The 21,469-nt window shown below is 38.8% G+C and overlaps 1 protein-coding gene across 2 annotated transcripts in view; it reads left to right on the top strand.

Moving 5' to 3' along the window:
* Positions 1 to 21,469, top strand: part of MAPK8IP1 (mitogen-activated protein kinase 8 interacting protein 1) — a 61,605-nt gene that overhangs the window by 15,134 nt on the left and 25,002 nt on the right. Inside the window, exons 1-2 of one of the 2 annotated variants that reach the window (XM_083371027.1) lie at positions 1,307 to 1,524; positions 8,614 to 8,719. In XM_083371027.1, coding sequence (XP_083227153.1) covers positions 1,454 to 1,524; positions 8,614 to 8,719 — 177 coding nt within the window. In that variant the 5' untranslated portion in view covers positions 1,307 to 1,453. Of the gene's footprint in view, positions 1 to 1,306; positions 1,525 to 8,613; positions 8,720 to 21,469 lie in introns of those variants that run through there. The other variant, XM_083371026.1, reaches the window with a different exon arrangement.

Below are 21,469 nucleotides of genomic sequence, written 5' to 3'. Positions count from 1 at the left end.
TAATGAACACACAGTTGTTAGTGTTGACTTAACTTATCTAAGAAAACATTTTAAAAGCTTTAAATTCACCTGGGTTTTGGAATTATCCCGACATGTGTCTCAAGGTAATCTGCTTGGTTTTAATGCAACTGAGAGCAGCTTTGGACATGAAAAGTTGAGAAGCAAGCTGTGTGTTCAAATGCTTTGCAACAGCTCTAATCCTGTATCTCTGTGTCATCCATAATTGGCATCCTGCCACTCACCTTTTTCCTCCTCCTTCCCAAGAGAAACAAACACAGTTTCAACATGGAATTTGCTTATTTATACACTCCCTCCCCCCACAGCGCATTTTTTTAGAAATATAAGACCAACACATTTCTTTCTGCAGCACTTCCCTTAAATCAATTTCACTGCTCTTGAGAGTTGCAATGATATATAGAATAATAAAGACTAGGAGTTACACACTTTGGCAACAACTGCCACAACTTTGAATAGTATCTTAATGGCAGCTGCTCCATAGAGCAGGCTATTCAGGAAGAGTAGTCTTTAGATGAATTGATCACCATATGGAAACAGTTTTATATAGCTTCCATAGCAGGCATTTCCTGTGAATAGAGACTATAATGGGCAGCAAATTCAGTATTGTTGGATCTTCAGCCAAGCTGATAGGGGAAGATCAGAATTTGGAAATATATTGTAGGGAAAATGAATAAATCTTGACCACTTGAGATAAGTATTTAATATAAACCTGTTTACTCCAACTGCTGTACTGTCTGTGGTTGATAGAAATAATAGTCAACAAAGCTAATTTCCCATCTGGATTGAGAAGGTGAATGCACACGTTAGAACAATTTTCCTTTAAAAGTAAGATTTATTGTCCTCCTGTATTACAAGCTGACCCATGAATTATTCAAGAACATTTGCAAGATAATATAGACAAAATAAACTTTTGGCTTGGAATAACAACTCCGAACCCTGGGGATAAAACAAGGCCTTGTATCTTGTGCTGGCTCTCTACCTCTCTAATTATATTTTTTTTCTGAATTAGACTTCAAATGACTTCATCACCCAGTGGCACTTGGGGACCTGGTCATTTGCAGCCTGGTTGGGGCAGAGTCATTCCAAGGTCAAAGGCAGAATGATTGGGCAGAGCATCCTGCTGCTAATCGGGTAACTTGATTCCCTTTTCTCCCTTGACTGCAGCTGATGGGAGGAGGGAGTCAGGGAAGCAGAGGGCAGGGCTTGGCACCATCTCAATCCAGAGGAGTGTTTGTTTTTTCCCCCCATCCAGACAGCTGATTCCATTTATTTTTAACGAGCTTCCTTAGACTGTGCTGTGAGAAGCAGAGTGCAGCACAAACAGCAGCCGGGACAGGCAGGAGAGACAGCACAGAGGCAACGCTGCTCTCCTGTTTGAAGGAGCTTTCCCTTTAATAGGCCCTATTGCCTTCCCCTAAGACGGGGATCCTCTTAAATGAAGCTTGAACATAAAATGCAGTCGAGTACAGAGGAGGACAGCCGGATTGAGGATCAGTGGGAGAAATGGTAGGCGATCATCTGGCTGTTGGAGGGGGCCCGTGGGATGGGGGATCAAGAGGTTTCATATACCTGCGTGTATAGCATTTAAAAGTAATTTGGCTTCCTTTATATCCCAGTGCAGAGGTCTTCATTGGAATCCTATAAGCAAATTATTTGTTGTTGGCCCTTAGCCCACATGCAAATTTGATTGCAAACTTTATATGTAATGTTAGAAACTAAAATGCTGCAGTCTGGATTGAGCAAGGAGACCGGATCATTTACGATTCTATTAGTCCCCTCTTGGTCATGAATGGCTATGCTCCAGAAAGGATTCCTTATTTGCCAAATGAAAATAATTGTCTGTCAATATAGTTCCTCCTTGATGAATTGCAAGATATGCACAAAGGAAACTTGTGCTAGAGATAAGGCATAAATAGATAAATTACCTTGTCAATTTCAGGGATGCAGTATCTCAGCAACCTCAAATGATCCCTTAAGTATGTTTTATGATGCTGAGTGCAACTCCTAAGCACCCCAGAGTCAAACATATGGGACATTTTGAACTAATGGTCTCTGCTTTTTTTTTTCTTTGTTACAAGGGAGAATGTGGGGTAGCCCTATGTCTGAAAGATTTGCCATAATTAATATTACTGCTAGGGTTTGAAAGGCTGTTCCGGAAGATGATGGGCTTTTAGAAACTTGGTTTGCCCATTCATTGACATTGTTGTAAAATCATAACTATTAACGGAAGAAATTTCTTGAATCTTGTGCCTTCTCTGATGTAGAAGATGGAATCACTTAATGTTTGAGGATAGTTGCATATATTCTCCATTGTTCCCCAGCTTTTCTTATCTTTCTTGTTCCCTGTTTAAGTATACTCACCTTGAGATGAATAAGTTACATCTTGGTTTTATAAAGAGACATTGTTTTATTACAACTTCATCAACATTTGCACACACGTAACTCATGGTGTAAGGGACGTGGTGGCTCAGTGGGTTAGGATGCTGAGCTTGTCGATCAGAAGGTCAGCAGTTTGGCGGGTCGAATCCCGAGTGCTGCGTAACAGAGTGAGCGCCTGTTACTAGTCCTAGCTTCTGCCAACCTAGCAGTTCGAAACCACGTAAAAATGCAAGTAGAAAAATAGGGACCACTACGGTGGGAAGGTAACAGCGTTCCGTGCACCTTTGGCATTTAGTCATGCTGGCCACATGACCACGGAGATGTCCTCGGACAAGCGCTGGCTCTTCGGCTTTGAAACGGAGATGAGCACCGGCCCCTAGAGTCGGAAACGACTAGCACACATGTGCGGGGGAACCTTTACCTTTACCTTTTTTTAACTCATGGTGTAAGGAATTTGATGGCAAAGAGAATCCCTCCCCCATCAACTAAAAAAGTGCTGAGGAAAGGTTTCAGCTGGAAACCTACTGTGGAAGCTGCTCAATGCATTAGTTCTGTTTCATCGAATATGTTTCTGGATATAAAAACCTGCCCGTGTTTCCCAGTGTTTCTATTGATTTAGCAAGAGTGTTAAAGGACTTTAAAAAGCATCTGGGTGTAACCTGAGGAGGAAACTGATGAGATACAGTTATAGTCTATGAATGGATGACCAGTGTACCCTTTTTAAATCTCCACTGAGGAGCAGATACGTGGACATGGAACTTCTAGTTCTCAATTTTGTATTTTGCCATTAGAATGGAGGCATTTTTTCCCCCCTCAGGAAGGAGGAAGGAAAAGTGTATAAGAAAAGTAATCATAAGAAGATATATTTTTTTAATGTTGGTAGTTCCCTAGTACCTGGAAGTAACAGGGGTCAAATATAAACTTAAGGAACTTTTTTTTCTTGCAATGCATTTCTGCTTTGTTCCCTGCTTGTGTGTTTGTCTTCCCTGACGTCTGACCACCATAGCAAGGAAAGCAATTGTTCTGCAGTGTTACACTTCCCATTCTCTTTTTAACTCAATAGCCCTTTTTGTAACCGCTTATGAAAACTGCTAGTTGATTCTGTTTTAATAAGAACCTGTTTCGGACAGAAACTCAGTTTGTTATCTCTGATATCCCTGTGGGCCAAGTAAATCGCACCGGAAGTGATAGGCCAGATACAACTTTTCAAGATGCTATTTGGAATACTGTGATATTTCTTAATCAGAAAGCATAGAGGGCATTTGAACACAACTGCATCTTGTTCTTTTAACTAATCCAAAAGCCACACAAAGAAAAATTGGAGGAAAACTTTTATTGACTCGTAGAATTATTCTGAGTGTGCTGCCTCTCTTTATAGTGTGGACAGACCAAGAAGCTCTACCACACTTTTGATTTTTCTTTCCATCTCAAGGTTTGCTGTTAGAACCTCACCAACCTATTGCTTGTCTACTAAATCCCTATGCAGGCATATTCAATCTTGTTTGGTTTAGATTATTTGCAGTGCAGCTCCCATCATCCTCTGTCAAATTGGCAAATGGTTCTTAATTCATCCTTTATTATTTTAACAAGCATTTAATACAAGCTGGAATTATTACAACGTACAAATTTCAGGCCTGCATCTTGTACTGGATGGGGAGAACTAGAATATTTCCATATACCAGAGTATGAGAATTTGTGAGGTTGGGAAAAATAAAACTGCTTCATTTGAGATGTCAAACCTGGCTATAGTTTTCTCAGTGATGGAAAGCAAGGCAAGTGTTGTGATTCAGGGTCAGCCTGTGGGTTCGGCAGTTGGGTCGGACAACTCAGAGGAGGAGGGGGGTGTTGAAGAGCTTGCTGAGGGGGTTGGAGAGCTTGCTGATGAGAGCCCTCAGCCAGGCCCCTCCCACCTGGTCACGACGCAGACCCAGCTGTGTGAGCCTGACAGCGTGGATGAAGATGACCCACAGCTGGCCCTGTTCAAGGACGCCCGACGCAGGAGGCAGTCAATCAGGAGTAAACAGAGGAAGGCAATGGAGCACCTCGGAAGGAGGCAGAGAGAAGCCACACCCTGAACTGTATAAAAGGGGAATGCGTGGGAGGGCTGGTTTGCTGAAGGCAACCGCTTGAATAGCTCCTGTTTCATGGTTCGTGTCTTGTTTGCTTTTGTATCCATAAATTTGGTAGGCTTAGTTCCAGCCTCTTGCCTTCTTGTAAAAGGGGTTGTCCCTGCCTTTTCTGCAGGGCCGGTAGCAGGCTGGTACAGAACAGCAATGGGGTTTGCATCTATTTTGTTTTGCTGTAAGTTTTGTGTTTCACAGACTACCTAGGAGTAAATTTATGAAATGAGAAAATTTGGCATTTCAAGCTTTTACAGATTTTGCGCTAACTCAAACTAATACAAGTCATGACATCATCAAAATGACAGTGCAGATGACACAATTATGTAATTCAGGGGTCTTCAAACTTGGCCCTTTTATGACTTGTGAACTTCAACTCCCAGAATTCCTCAGCCAGCATGCCTGGCTGAGGAATTCTGGGAGTTGAAGTCCACAAGTCATAAAAGGGCCAAGTTTGAAGACCCCTGATGTAATTTATGTCACATTATAATGTCTGATTTCTTTATTTTCCATCTTTACTATTTTTATAAATAATTCAAGGTGTTGAACACAGTATTCCTCCCTCTTCCTATTTTCTCCCAAAAACAACCCTGTAAAGTGAGTTGGGCTGAGAGAGAGTGACTGGCCCAAAGTCAGCCAGCTAGCCGGCTTTCCCAAGGCAGGACTAGAACACAGAGTCTCCTGGTTTCTAGCCTGCTACTTTAACCACTAGACCACATTGGTTCTCTGATGCAAATACATGTAGCATTCGACTTACAACCATTCATTTAGTGACCGTTCAAAGTTACAATGGCACTGAAAAAAGTGACTTCTGACCGTTTTTCACACTTATGACCATTGTAGCATCCCCATGATTACATAATCCAAATTTGGACGCTTGGTAACTGGTTCATATTTATGACATTTGCAGTGTCCCGGGGTCATGTGTTCACCTTTTGCAGCCTTCTGACGCGCAAAGTTGAGAGGAAACCAGATTCATTTAACAACCATGTTACTAACTTAACAACTGCAGGGATTCACTTAACAGCTGTGGCAAGAAAGGCTGTAAAATAGGCCAAAACTCACTTAACAACTGTCTCACTTAGCAACAGAAATGTTGGGCTCAGTTGTGGTCATAAGCCAAAGACTACCTGTACATGAATTGTGTCAGTTGTGAAATGATGTCATGACTCGCACGTCATTTTGCCACTTTTTGCCTCCCTCTGTGGACATCTATGGGGTAAAATACAACGTACTTGGCTCAATCTGATGCTTTCAGATATGTAGGACTACAGGTTCCATCAGCTAGAAAATCCAACATAGCATGGCATGAGGTGACTAGGGTGTAAGTAATAAAAGGGCCTCCTGATTCAAGAAAGGGCCCAACTGGCAAACAAGATGAAGTTGGCAAAGGCCTTCTTGGCCACAGCTGCCACCTGCTTTGGATTTTATGGCCAGTACTGATAATGAAATGTTTTAGTTATTTTGTGCAACGTTTATAAAATAATTATTTTAAATATAGCATTAGAAGAAAATAAGCTAAACCATCCCATGCAGGCTACGAATTGTGGCATTTGTAGTCACATATTAAGGACTTCAGATGTTACAAATTTGCATTGAACTACAGTTTCTCATTATAAGAATGAGCCTGTTAGGTTTTAAGGTACCTTAACGCCACCCCCAACTTTGGCCTTAATGTGAAGTTTAGAAGCTTTTGCTTGAATTTTAGATTAAAAACAGTTGCTGTATCAAATCCCAAGCAATTTATCAGATTCAGTCTCATTTCTGAATTTGGCTCCTTTCATCAATTATAGATAAATTTAACCACAGCTTGTCCAGTTTGAGTTTCACACTGTACTGATGATAATCTGAAATGGAAACTTGTGATCTCTCTCACCTTAGATGAGGGGAACATGTATGCCAAAACTCACAACAGTTCACTCTTATGATACTAAATCCCACTTTACTAATATATATGAATTCTCTTTTTCCCAGTTTTAAGGAAAATAGTAGATTCATTTCTGAAAAATAAATGGGTGAATTTATTTAAATTAACCTATTCTAGAACCAGGAACAACCGCTACTTGACTATTGAAAACGATCTTTGATTTATGTGTCTCTTTTGTGTTTTGGCAATAAATGCATAGACTTGCTTTAAATATATTAATTAAAGTTCAGGTTTGCCTGAAAGATATGATGTTGCTCACATTACATTATGTCTCTCTGTTCATGGGGATGCAGTGCAGCAGAGGTAGAAAAGCTATAGCATTTCAGGTATTTCTGAGCTGGGGCAATTTAACGCTAATATGACTCAAAGTCACAGATTAACTATAAGCCTTATAGTTCAGTAGCATTTGGAAGAGTGCAGCTTGCTCAGACATGGGGGCAGCTTAAGACCAAGAATAGCTACATGGTTTTAAACAGTATTTTCTTTATAGGCACTAGATCAATATGGAGAGCAGTCCTATGTGGACCTTCACTCATAAAACACAAAATGTCACAATTCCCAAAGTCTGTCTTCTAAAATTATTTCCCCTTAAATGTTTGGTTGTTTCCCTTGATTGCTATTGTGGCTATTCATTTGGACAATTGAAGCTTCCCTATACCAAGAGTTTGCAAACTTTTTCAGGTTGTAGAAAGATAGAGAGGTAGAGAGGTAGAGATAGCAATAGATGAGAGAGAGACCTTTATGTATATAACTTCGTGCCAAATGCTAGAGTTCCATGGACCTTGTTCGAAAAACCCTGGATTACACTAGTGAGTACAGTATTCTTGTACATTGCAGTACTATCAATTTCCTTTGATAGTTACTGCTGACGGAGGTGTACATTATAGATCTAAAGTAGAAAAATGAATGCAGATATTTTTCTATAGATATGTGAAACTGAACTGGAACTGATTAATGTCTGCTTAAATGGACTGAAGCCTATGGTTGTAGGGAAGACAGGAGAATGGGAATATCTCTGCTTTCCACAAGTGATTGTTGATTGAGACAGATTGTTTACTTTCAAAAACTCAAATATAGTATGTAGGAATGAAGAAACTGTATTTTGATCCTATTGACCCTAACTGAGAGCAAATTGGACTAAATAATGAAGATACACAGCAATAATCAGAACATACATCTATGGTGCTAGGGATCCCAAAATCCAACAGCTTTTTTAGCATGTCCTGCTTGTTTTGTAATATAAAATGTGTGTCTGACTCTTGTGCACATATTATAAATTGATTAAATAAATAATATATAGCAATTGAATTTTGAGAAATAAGTATCCTTGCTGCTTCTTAAAGGCCTCAAGTATTGTTTTGATTTGAGGGGCGTGGTGGCTCAGTGGGTTAGGACGCTGAGCTTGTCGATCAGAAGGTCGGCAGTTTGGCGGGTCGAATCCCAAGTGCCGCGTAACAGAGTGAGCACCTGTTAGTCGTCCCAGCTTTTGCCAACCTAGCAGTTTGAAAGCACATAAAAATGCAAGTAGAAAAATAGAGACCACTATGGTGGGAAGGTAACAGCGTTCTGTGCGCCTTTGGTGTCTAGTCATGCCGGCCACATGACCACAGAGACGTCCTCGGACAAGCGCTGGCTCTTCGGCTTTGAAATGGAGATGAGTACTGGCCCCTAGAGTTGGAAACGACTAGCACGCATGTGCGGGGGAACTTTTACCTTTACCTTTATTGTTTTGATGTAAGAGAGATATCACAGGTATTTCACCATCTAGAAAAGTCTACTTGGCCTTCTCATGAAGTTGTCCCTGAGTGTTTCAGTAGCTGAGATGATGCTTTTCTGGTTCAGCTGTGGTCCACTTGATACGACTGCAAGGCAACATTGCTTTTTAAGACAATGAGGCTCTGTGAGTGAGCTGTTCCCTTTGTTGCAGATATTCTTGTCTTACTCCTTCTGGTTTCAAATACAACTGCATTAGCAGGTTTTTCAAGGGAAAAAGTGGCTTGATGGCTGTTTGAACATATACATACAGTCTAGAACCTCTGAGATTTTTTGTAGACCAGGTAGATGAATCCAATATGAAAGATTATTTTGCTTTCCTTCATACTGAGCTTCGTAAGTTCTTATATGCTTGTTTTCTCTGATGGATAATTGTATGGTCTTTGTGTTATCTAGGCTTACCCATGACATCAGTCTAGAAGAGTTTGAAGATGAAGATCTTTCTGAAATTACTGATGAGTGTGGAATCAGCCTACACTGTAAGGACAATTTGGCCTTACGGGTAAGAATATCAGTGTTACCCTATTTATTCTTGGTCATATAATTGGGGATGTAACCTACAATCCTATCTCAAATCTGAATCTTGGATAAGAAGAAACTAAGTTATTTCAATCCCAGGAGAAAATTGTATCAATATCTTCCTTGAATAACTCATTTTTTCACTTCATTTTTTTAAAAAAGCTTTGAATATCAGTAGATCAGCCTCCCCACCCACCCACCTGGTGTCCTTGGTCAGGCTGTTTGGGAATCTAGCAGTTGAAATCCAACACATCTGGTAGATACTAGGCTGGGAATGCTGAACCTAGCTACTTAGGATGAAATTGAAGTCTGAATATGCTTGCCTTTATCTCTGTGCTGCTCCTTATACTGCAGTTGAGACCTGTGTCACCCTGAGGCACCATTACTGCAATGCACTCTGCCTTGGCTGTATCTGGAAGAATTCGGGCATGAAGCAAATGCAGGTACTATGCTTGCTGTGCTTCCATTAAGTAACATTTTAGGCATGAGGGTTCTAGTCTGGGACTCATTCCCAGATGCAGATGGAGCAGATAGGCTTGATCTGTGCAGATACAGTTTTCATCCTCAGAGAAATTGCCTTCTGTCAGGTCCAAAGCCACTGTGCTTCCTACATGTATAACAGCAAGTTATAATGCAGTTGATTTGTTTTAATTCAAGTTTTAAATTGAGAACTTCTTATATGAAGGAAGAAGAGAGATCTAAGATCAGTAGTATCTTTACAAATATGTAATATTAATCATAATTTTTTCCAACTTGAAAACATCTTAAATTTAGGGCATACATTATGCTAAACTACAGTTGGTTGGATTCTCCTGTTGCTTCAAGTCAGAACCAAACCATGTTATATCTTTATTGTCCTCAGTATGGTTTGTTAGCTGTGGGTTCTCAGAGAAGGAGTGTCAACACAACTGAGAGCTGCCAGGTATGACCACATATGATTCCTTCCTTTCAGACAAGTACTTAGGATGTGTGCCTCACACATTTTTCATATCTATGCTTCATATTCCTAGAAAACATAGAGGTGGTGACTATTGCCCATGGCTAATTTCCAATATTATACTTGCAAGGATTCAAGCCAAAGGATTTTATTTAAAAGATTTCTCCCTAACATCACCTAACTGATATTATTATTTTTAGCTGGGTGGGAGGGAAGCTGGAGCCAGACAAATCTACTAATCACTGCCTTTATATTGTTCTGAAGTACTGTAAAGCCATGCAGAATTATTTGCAAGCCTCATTGTTTAGGCAGATTAGATTTTAGCTGTCAGGATAGAACAAATTATACTGGTTATATCTTCTGCTGACTTAAGAACTAGAGAAATGCACATATTAACATTGCATGAAAAAGAAATCTTAGTGGCATTGAAAAAAAAGTCTCATGTAAACCAGAGCGCAATCCATAAGGCACTTATATATTACCATTCCATCAAGCCCTTAAAAAGAAGGAACTCTGTATTCTATGAAACCCAAAAGTAGTTTTTATTTTAGGCTCTCGGCCATTCTAATTAGCCTTGCTGTTATCGGAATATTTAGATTTCAAAATATGAATGTGACCCATAATAAAGAAATTTTAGAAGGAAAAATGTGTGAATTTTCTGGTACCTCATTGACAAAAGAAGGTCAGCCTAAATGTTTTATTTTAAAAGAACTGAAGAACTAAATAAAAGTTTCCAAGTTTTTCCTGTTGTCAAGAAAGTATATTTTTACAAGTGATACAGTGAACATTTCAAGCCCAGTGGGAAAAAAAGATGAACTTCCAATTAACAAGTATGGATTTCACTATTAGAAACATGGTAGCTATTTGATTTTTATAGCTGCCCATCTCAATCCAATTGACTTTGGCAGTGAACAATAATGAAAAAGCTATATTGTTTTGAGATCAACCATAAAAAGACACACAAAGAAGAATAAAGGCATACTTTATAGAAGAGATGAAAAGTCATTCAAAAAAGTGACTTCAGTGATAATATCTTTTGATGAGAACCAGAACACCAAACAGAAAAATATATTGATCACCAAAGTTGCAAACATGTATTAAAATTGTGCTTAAAAGATGAGAAAGAACTTTATACACATATGAAAAAATCCTTATGATATAAAATAAAAATATTAACATGGAATTAATGTCTTTTCTTATAAAGAAAGAAAAATTTCCTCTGAAAGGCATCACATAATATGTGAAGGTTGGGAATAATAAAAAAAATGTATAGTCATTAAATATAGAACTTGCACTGTACAATAAAAACTGGTTTCAAATAACTTTGTAAAAGGTTGAGATCATTTATTCAAAACTAAAAGATTAATTAGGCATCTTATTTGCAGACAATTATGAAAAACTCTTTGGAAGTTTTACATCCTTATAATTATATGTGAGTGGAGTGCAAATCTTTGAGATGCTGTTACAATATACAACATTTCTTTTTACTTGGATAGAATAAATAGTTGTGCTACTCTTAGAGTAAGTTGAGGATTGTTTATGCTGGAACTTTTAAGCTGCAGAGTAACAAAAATAAATATGAAATCCTATGCCCTGCTGCAAAATAAAATAAAAGCAGTTGATTTCTAAAGGACTAGATGAGTGGACAATGCAGCAGATCTGCAACAATTATACAGTTTCTGTTATTGTCTCAGAGCACCTGTGAAGAGAGAGCTAGATTCTTGCCCCTTATTCGTGCTGACTGTGGAGTTCTGGCTATTTGTCCCTCGCCACCAATTACTCAAGTCTTTAGTTGAGCATCATGACATAGATTGTTGTTTCCTCACTACTAATGGAAGTCTTAAGCAGTTACACTGGGAGATGATTTATGCATGTGTGTTTATCTGTCTCTCTGAATAGGCATCAGATGTGGCCTGCAGGAGTACAAATGTTTCTTACCTCTTGTGAGGCCAGGGAGGCAAAAAAGCACTCCAAACTGTCCCTTACCAGCTGTTTTACTAGTAAAATATCATTTTAGTATGGTAAGATCCGCTTCACTCTGATTTAATTAAACCCACACTGAATCTGTTTGAAGTAGAAGGTGCACAGTGACACTGTAAAGCATATTACATGTTGTCAGGTAAATGTGATTAATTTTTAAAATCCAAGGTGCTTAGGATGATTCCAGTCAAACAGAGCAAGCTTTTTCAACTTGAGAAGCCGATGAGGTTCTATGAGAGACAAAAAAGGGGTGGGGAGGAATCATTTTAACACATTTTTTTAGCACTAAAGCAATGGTGTCAAACTTGATCACCTAATGTGACGTATCACGTTTTTTGCCTTTGTGGAGCTGGCCCAGTTTAACACCCTGTACTAAAGCATTGGCTCTTGATCAAGGGTTCTGGGAAATGTTTATTTTAACAAGGAGATTCCCCAGACTTAAAAAAATCTGAAAACCTCTCAGACTGCTATTCATTGATATCTGGAGTTAACATTTTGATAAATGTCTTCAGAAGAGCAAAAGAGCAAGTAAAAATATCCTCTGTGTTGAATGTAAATCTGTACATCTTGTTAAGAATTGAAAAATACATACACTATAAAATTAGAATTGGTATTTGTTCATTGTGAAGAGCACCCAGGTATAATGTGTGTCCCTATATATGTCAGAGATAATGAAAAAGACTGGAGACATAGGATAGGAGCTGTAGCATAAGATAAAAGAACACTATTGGAAAAGAAATGTTATGCAAAGATATTAGCCCATATGGATGGATGGATGGATGGATGGATGGATGGATGGATGGATGGACGGACGGACGGACAGACAGACAACCTTTATTGTTATTTTTTACTATTAGCATACTGGCCCACATTAAAAATGAAATTCTGTTACCTGCTCTCAAAATAAAGTATATATCTATCCATACACATATGTACCACACATACACACATTCTATATACATACATACATACATACATACATACATACATACATTATACATTAAACTGAGATACACACACCTAGTCCAGTTTTATATACCTAGCAAAACAGTTTTGAACAACTGTGATTTCCATAACTAATCTGGTTCCACATGTCCCAATTGCTAATGGACAGAATTATTTTTGCTATTGGGGATCAAGTTTCTTTCTTCTGATACTGCAAGTTATTGAGATGATCATCAAAGGCCTCCCTCTGTTCCTAGGGAAGTGGAAGCTATAGTATTTGCTCTGAATCTGGATCCCTGCATGCTCCCTGAAGAATAATTAAAGGAGTGTAGAGTCAGTGGATTTTCTAAGAAATATTTTCTGGCTAGTTACAATAAAATACAATACAAAAAAATATATTGGGGGGGGTAAAAAGTAGAGAAAGAATTACTAGGTACAGCTAAGAAACATGAAGTGTTGCACTGTAAAAAGAAATGAATCATAATTTTTCATCCATTAATATATAAGTAAGAAAATAGTACTTCCCACTTTGGGAGGCTAACATGAGAGTGAGTGAGCAGGTGCCTACTAACAATATGTACTACTAATAAATTTCACTGCCTGAAAGCTGGTCTAAAATATTCATATAAACCAGGGGTCTTCATGCTGGCTGAAGAATTCAGGGAGTTGAAGTCCACAAGTCATAAAAGGGCCAAATTTGAAGATCCCTGATATAAACAGATAAGACAGCAAGAATCTAAGGTTTACAGTGACAAAAGACAAAATAATTATATCTTATAATGTGGACTATCTACTTGTTCTTTCTAGAAAGCTTAGTCCTGAATCAGTAATAGTGAATCCCTGGCCAATTAAGTGGGTGGAAAAGAAATCAATATGGTATTATCCTACTAAATATGAACATCTGCAATGGGTTTTCCTCCAATGTGTCTATAGAAGCCAATGATTTTGTAATCGGCACCTCATGGACACTCATAGCTCCAATGAGGATCCTTCATCTAGCTTTCACATTGTGGAATATATTGCTCCCAGAGATACTGTATACCTGGCTCCTACCCTATTCTTAATTCAGAAGACCGTAAAACCTAATCTGCCTCATATTGAGTAGTTTTAAATAACCATCTGTTTTAGTATGGGCTAGAAGAGGCTCAGCTTCTGTATTGTGAACCCCCCCCAGAGTTTGTATTTATTGGAAGAGTATAAAATATTGTAAAATAAATAAATGTGCCAATGCTTGATCAAAAAGGTCCAGTTGGAAATCTTCCAAATTCCTTGTTCTTAGGCAAAGCTAATTGTTCGTGAAATATGCTTGACAGAGGCAATTATTCCTACTCCTATCTATTGCATATTATGTGAAGGAGCAGCTATGTGAGCTGACAACATAATACAAACTCACAGTGCTTTTTTTCTAAAAAAAAAAAAAGGTGCCGAAACTCAGAGGTGCTGTCATTGGGAGCGATGCCGGTGTCTTGCTACGGCGTCACCGCCCATCCTTTGCTGCTCAAAGCCACATGCCATGGGGATTCCCCTCCCCACAGCCACCGTGGGGATTCCCCTCCCTGCAGTTGCCACCCCGCGGCCCGTGCTGGGCCCCCACCCAGAGCTGCTCCGAACTCCAACCCAGAGCTGTGTTCCTCGTGGCAGTGGTCTCCAGCGCCAAACAGCTGATGGCCTCCGGCACCGGCACTCATTCACTTACTGCCCCATTGCTTCCAAATGCAGTAAGTGAGTGAGCAAGCAAGTGGCATTTGGAAGCGCTTAGAAGCGATGGGGCAGTAAGTGAGTGAGTGAATGAGCAAATGGCGTTTGAAAGCGTCGGGGCAGTAAGTGAGTGTGTGAACAAGTGTGCACGTTCAGCAAGTGTGATGTATTTGTGCTGGCATTTCTAGGCCTCTTTCCCACCACATTGAGAAAAATTTGTAACAAACATTGAAATTCTCAATACCATGTTTGGTATTTCCCAGCAATCTGTTACTGGAAGGAAAAAGCAATCCCTGCTGCATTACTGATCACAGAGAAGCATTTGCATGTATGCAGGTATCCTTAGGGTGCCATAGTTATGGATGAGAAATATTGGTTGCAAAGTTGGCATTTCTGGATGTAATACAGATATTTTGGACTTATTTTTGTTTCTTTGCATGTTTGATATTTTTAAAAAGACATATGCTACTGACTACGCTTATGCACATATGTAACATCTTTTGCTAGGATACAAGACCATTGCTTGTACAGAATGTGAAAAGTGAAAGATTGTGACTAAACAAAATTTTAATGTACAGATAATACCACCAGAAATTATTTTAGCCTTTTTAATAAATGTTGTTATTGATGTTAAGCTCACCATGGAAAACATCATATATTGTTATGTATAAAAGTTAAAGGTAAAGGTTCCTCCGCACATGCATGCTAGTCATTTCCAACTCTAGGGGCCGGTGCTCATCTCCGTTTCAAAGCCGAAGAGCCAGCGCTTGTCCGAGGATGACTCCGTGGTCATGTGGCCGGCATGACTAGACGCCAAAGGTGTACGGAACGCTGTTACCTTCCCACCGTAGTGGTCCCTATTTTTCTACTTGCATTTTTATGTGCTTTCGAACTGCTAGGTTGGCAGAAGCTGGGACGAGTAACAGGCGCTCACTCTGTTACGTGCCAAACTGCCAACCTTCTGATCGACAAGCTCAGCGTCCTAACCCACTGAGCCACCACGTCCCTGTTGTTATGTATATACTAGGTTAATTATTTAAAGACTGAGGTGCAACATAACTAGATTCTAAATAATCTATTTTTCAAAACACACAACAGTCCAAACAGTAAAAGTAAAGTCCAAATTAAGAATATTTCATTCTTAAGAATTGTTTAATTTAAAGTGGTTTAGTTGTAATAGATGGTTATAGATTGAAAACAGTTTTCAAGAGTATGTACAAAAGATACTATTTTTTTCTAGTATCAGCTAAATAAGACATATTACATTGAGAAAAATGTTTCTCATTTCTTTCCTGTTACCTTTATTGATTTCATTGCAGAGATGTTAACATAGGAAATAGATTATTTTGTTATCTAATTTTACCTTCCAAAAGACAGAAGCAGATGAAAAATATGACGTTCTTTCCTGTTGGCTTTTTTGAATTAGCTGTTTTAGATTCTAAAAGTTTAGTTCCTAAAGAAGTAACCTTCTAAATAATTTTAATGTCCTCCTCTAGTGCTGGGTAGGCAACCTTGGCTCTTTTATGACTCAAGGACTTCAACTCCCAGAATTCCTGAGCCAGCTTGGAAACCTCTGTCTTTCCCCTCAGTGTGGCTGGCTCAGGATTTCTGGGAGTTGAAGTCCATGAGTCATAAAAAAGAGCCAAGATTTACCCCTCCAATAGGCTTTCGAAAGCCAATAGAGGGAACTTTTTTTTTTTTTTTTGCAAAAAAAAGGTGCCGGAACGCCATTCTGAGTGGTCTATGAGAAAAAAAGCCCTGCAAACTCATTGTCTCCTTTATGCATGACTCTAAGAAACTAGAAATTTATAGAAATTTACTCGTGTAAATGAAATAAGGGAAAGTAGCTATTTGGCTAAGACAGGGGTCGGCAACCTGAAAAAGCAAAAGAGCCACTGGGAACCGGTTCCATCACACATAAAAAAAAGTGGGAGCCGCGCGCGTGCATCCACGCACGTGCATGCGCATAAAACAAAATGTTTTGTGCATGCGCAAAATGTTTTGTTTTTTGCACGTGCGTGGATACACGCGCGCGGTTCCACTTTTTTTATGTGGACGCACCTGCACGCCAGCAGCGATGGGTCTCCATGGTGACGGGCACTGGGTTGCAGTGCCGCCTTCAGCCCGGGCGTCGCCGGAGCCACCCCCAGGACCTCCAAACTGCTGCACGAACACCCGTTTGGAGACCTGCTGATGCCGGCACCAGCAGGTCTCCAAACTGCACCTCCGCCCGAAATACCAGCAGGTCTCCAAACGGGTGTTCGGGCGGAGGTGCGATAGAGGTGCGTGCGCAGCTCTCCAAACCTTTGGAGTGGTGCGCACGCACCTCCTCCCGTTCGGAGAGGTGCACGCGCACCAGGCGACTGGGAGCCGCAGGAGACGGCTCAAAGAGCCGCATGCGGCTCCGGAGCCACGGGTTGCCGACCCGTGGGCTAAGAAAACGAATTAAAATTGTCAGTATATACATCATGATATATAAGAGATGGTGGTGGATGGCAATGATTTAGGATTAATGAGCTCCCATGCAAGATGAAGTTGCAACACAGAGTAGACCAAAAAAACAAAAAACAGGATATTTTTATTTATAGAAGAAAGTTGGCCATGTCAGTCATCCAAATCAGTCCTAAGCAAAGCCAGATCCCAAAACAATCTGCAGTAGGGTTAACAACTGTCAATAAGAAAGACCAAAAAAATTGGATAGTAGACACAGCAGTACCTGGGGACAGAAGAATAGAATAGAAACAACTGAAGAAAATCATGAAATATGAAGACCTGCAAATAGAAGTAAAATGACTGTGGCAAAAGAAAGCAAGGCAAGTACCAATAATAATAGTCATGTTGGGTGCAATTTGCAAAGAACTGTAGCACCACAGTGTTCTTGGCATTGACACAATCACCATCAGTCAATTACAAAAGGCAGCTTTACTCAGAACAGCTTACACTTTGCTATGATACCTTTAACACCACCAAACAACAACATCTGCCTATCTCCAGTCCTTGTGAAGTCTTCAATAGGTGGACAAAAATGCCAAATCCAATCTAAACATCTGACTCTGTGATGAACCAAAATAATGCCCTAGGAAACAATAACATCTCCCCATCTCAGTCCTTAGGAAAGACAGAATAGAAGGATTAAAAAAGTCCAAATCCAGTCTAAACATTTGGTTGACTGTGCAATGAATCATAATAATGATAATCAGTCTAAACCTTTAGCTGACTGTGTGCAAACCATAATAATAATAATTTCAAGCTCATGACTACTCATTCACAGTGATCAAGTGAATCTTGGGCCTTCAAAAATCCAGTGCTTTGTTTAGAATCTAAAGGCGCTTTTAAAAGCTAGGTGTTGCAAGTATTTGGGACAATAAAAAAAGATTTGGAATATTAGGTTTAGTACAGATGGCTTAAATTTTCTTGTTCTTCTCTCTGCAATCAATGGTTGAAATACTTTTTTTAGAACTATGATAATATTGGGCAGTAAATGTCCCTTCATTAATAACTAAAGAGCATATTAGATGGCATGAAGGATTTTCATTCCGTATAAGCTTATTCTTTTAACTTACCTATTTGCATCATTTAGAAATATTTGCTTTTTGGGAACCTTTTATGGTTTTCTGCAATTTGGAAAGTGCTAAGAGGGAACCACTATGGAATATCTCTGCTTGACCAAAAAAAAAGTGAATAACTAAGTGTACCTTTTGGATTTGCTGAGAGTTATTGAGAATCAGGCAGGATATAAACTTAATACACTCATGTTAATTATTATCTTTCCACCTCTGTGCTTTTAGGATTTTGGATGGCTTTTGTCCCTTACTAGCTAAAATCTTTCTAATTCACTATTGAAAAACATTCAGAAAAACGTTTTTTTAAGTACTATTTAGCATGTGCTATTCCCACTTCCAGAATATTTAGAGGATTCAATTTCATTTTGCTAAGCATTGGATTCTGTATTAATAGAGTCTAGACAATTTGTCATGTTCAACCTTTTTCAGCTTTACCACTCATTGTACGTTTAGGCTACTCATGTAGGAATAGGCAATGACTGTAGGTGGCAGCATAGATCAGTATCTGATTTGTATGTTAGTACTGTATTTACTTTTTCCTTGCAGGCTTAATGAAGAGATTTATGTGACATGTGACTAAATTCCTACTGGTGATAGGAGGACATTTGATTTGTGGCTAGATGATGTTTTACATATCAGTGTATTTTACGTATGTGCATCTGCTGGGATTTTTAATTTGTGAAATGGTTAATAATTATATGCCTTTAAAATTCTTAACTATTGGGTGTGGGGGGAATGTTAGTGTAACACACTAATACATATATTCCTACAATTTATATCCAGTTACATAAATGTCAGAAGATATACTTGCCAATAACATATGTCTTAGTCTCATATACAGATTTCACATTTTCATCACCCCATGCTTTGGATCATAGTGTTCTTCAGACCACAGGATACCTACTAACATAGTGCTCCTAAAATGTTACTAAAATAAAATACAATAAATGTCTTTTTATTTTATTATAAATACTTTATTTTACCTGAACCTGCTTTTAGATAGGTCAGATTCTAAATGGAAGACATTGCTTTCACATGATATGAATATAATGAGATGCTGTTTATGAGTTATGGAACTCATAAGCCTGCATGTTTAGTATACACTGCAATAATTTAATTCATTGTGGCTTTCCCACCATTTTTTCAAATAGATTTCTGACCACATCTGTTAACCTCATGGTTTATAATTGGAGAGAATGAGGCAGCCATCCCAAACAGCAAATACAGGGTGCCATGAGAGGATATATTTTTTTGTCCTTAACTATGGATTTTTCCCAGCTCTTTATTAGGAAAGTTTCAGAATTAAAGTTCAAGCTTTTAAGCATATGGTAGGTAGGGGACATACTATAGTTGCTTTCTCTTAATTATACTCACTTCTGGTACTAGAGCAAATGGGGAAGGGGGGTGATTGGCCTTTGCAGATTACAGTAACTGTACATTGTGGGAAGCAGTGGATATGAAGAGCATTTATGATTTCTTGTTTCTTATATTTTTGTACTTCTAAGCCCTTAGAATTCTCATAATCTGATAGTAATTAATATAGTTATTAAGAAGTCAACTTGTCCTAATATCTCTCTCTGTTACATGTGTATCAGTTTACCATACTCAATGTTTTCTGAGAAAAACTGAGAATAGATATTGGACACAATGCTCTTTGAAGTGTGCCATCATGGGGTAGGAGTAGATGACTTGATAGGTTATATGATCACTTAAATGCAAGATTTCTCCTGAATCTGGGAAATTAAATCATCCTTTAGACAATATGTGGATTCAGTCCTTCATTATGGTACAGTATAATAATAATAATAATAATAATAATAATAATAATAATAATAATAATAATAATAATAATAATAATAATAATAATAATAATAATTTATTTGTATACTGCCCTTCTCCCGAAGGACTCAAGACTATAACCATTTTCCCCTGGTTTGAAAAATATTGTAGTCTGTGTATCAGGTTTCTGGCTATGAGAACATTACCAAAATAATAGATGGACATAGAGGCCTTTGCACCTAGTAATGTAAAGTATATTTTAATATTTCCTCACTTCTGACTTAAAATATCTATAACAAACATATCCCTGTTGCTGATCCCTGTGGTGCCTCTATTGGTCTCTTCTGATTTTGTGTGCGCAGCACTTGATGAACAAAGCAACTGGATTGGCTGCTTTCTTTATCTACAAGTGTGGCAAAATCATCTGTCAATTATGGTACCACAGTATGAATGGGCCCATTCTGGAGGAAATGCGAGTTTTCAAAGTCCTCCTTTTTTAATCATGAATGAATTGGTGAGGTTGCACTCATCATTTCATTACTATTTCAGTCTTAAAATAGATCGATCATGGGGGGGGTAGTTAAAACACTACAGAATTGCTGACTGAGGTTTAGAGATTGACTCTAATGCTCTTGCACAGTTCTGAAAGGCCACTATCTATTCTTTTCTTTATAACAACGAACTATTGTTTTACGAGGCTGATGAGGGGCTGGGGAGGGAAGAATTGTGCCTGTAAAAACCTCAAGTGGTCAGTAAGTGCTGCTGTGATCCCACTTGCTACCAACCAATAAATTTTGCCTCTGATGGAGAGGATGGCCAAATGTATTCAATTTTGCATACTTTGTAACTACTGCATGTGGTCAAGTTAAGGCAGAAACTCCTTTTTTGCTGCGATATTGCTAATAGTCACTTTTAACTATCTTACTAATGAGCAGGGGACAAAACGAACACAATGCCATGGGGACTCAACTGGAAAGACTTGTTGCCAGAACATGTTTGCACCATATTTAGATGTAAATGGGAAAAAGATAACTCCTTGGTGCTGTGCTGATGTAACAGTAATATGAGCAGGCTTTATCGTCTCATCAAGAAATAATGTCTTACCACAGCCCTTATGTGCCCCACTATTTATCAAGGATATATCCTCACGACATAGTCTTCATTTACTTGACACCCAATTAAATTTACTAGAATAGAATAGAGCTAGAAGGGACCTTGGAAATCTTCTAGTCCACATGAAGGTGGCTGTGAAGAAGAGCCCTGTAACCCCAACAATCGCTGGATCATGCTATAGCCATTGAGGGTTTCTAGTGTCATCTAAAGTGGATCACTCTTGATGGGTCAGTATAACAGACATGAGAACATGTTTTATGTTGCCTCCATGACGATTATCTAAAACCTATGGCCATTTCCTGCTTACTGATTGATGATGTCTTCAGTTATCTTTTGGCCGCAGCTAAAGAGATATGATGCCTTTTTTCATTCCTATTATATTGACATAAAGGAAGTTGGATGACTCTTTTCCCCACTGTTGAGTTGGTGCTAGTCCCCTTTTCCTTGACTCAGCTGAAAACTATACCGGCATGAAATGTGTGATGTCCCTGTTGCTAGTCTCAGGATTGCCTCTACTGCTTTTGTTTCAGGACACTGCAGTCATCTCCAAGGTAGTGAGTAATAAAGCTTAACAAAGTTTATACATCTCTAGTGTATTGTGCAGAATAAAAGAGAAAATATTACTTTGTTTGATGCAGTTAAAAAGAACTTAAACCAATCTCACTCAAAAGGTGGGGCAAAGCTTATAGCAAATCACAGCTATGCCAAAAAAAACCCC

The sequence above is a fragment of the Vipera ursinii genome (genome assembly GCF_947247035.1).
Source record: "Vipera ursinii genome assembly, chromosome: 1".
NCBI lineage: Eukaryota > Metazoa > Chordata > Lepidosauria > Squamata > Viperidae > Vipera > Vipera ursinii.
Note: the sequence above shows the minus strand (reverse complement) of the source record. Positions and strands in the feature narration are given on the sequence as shown.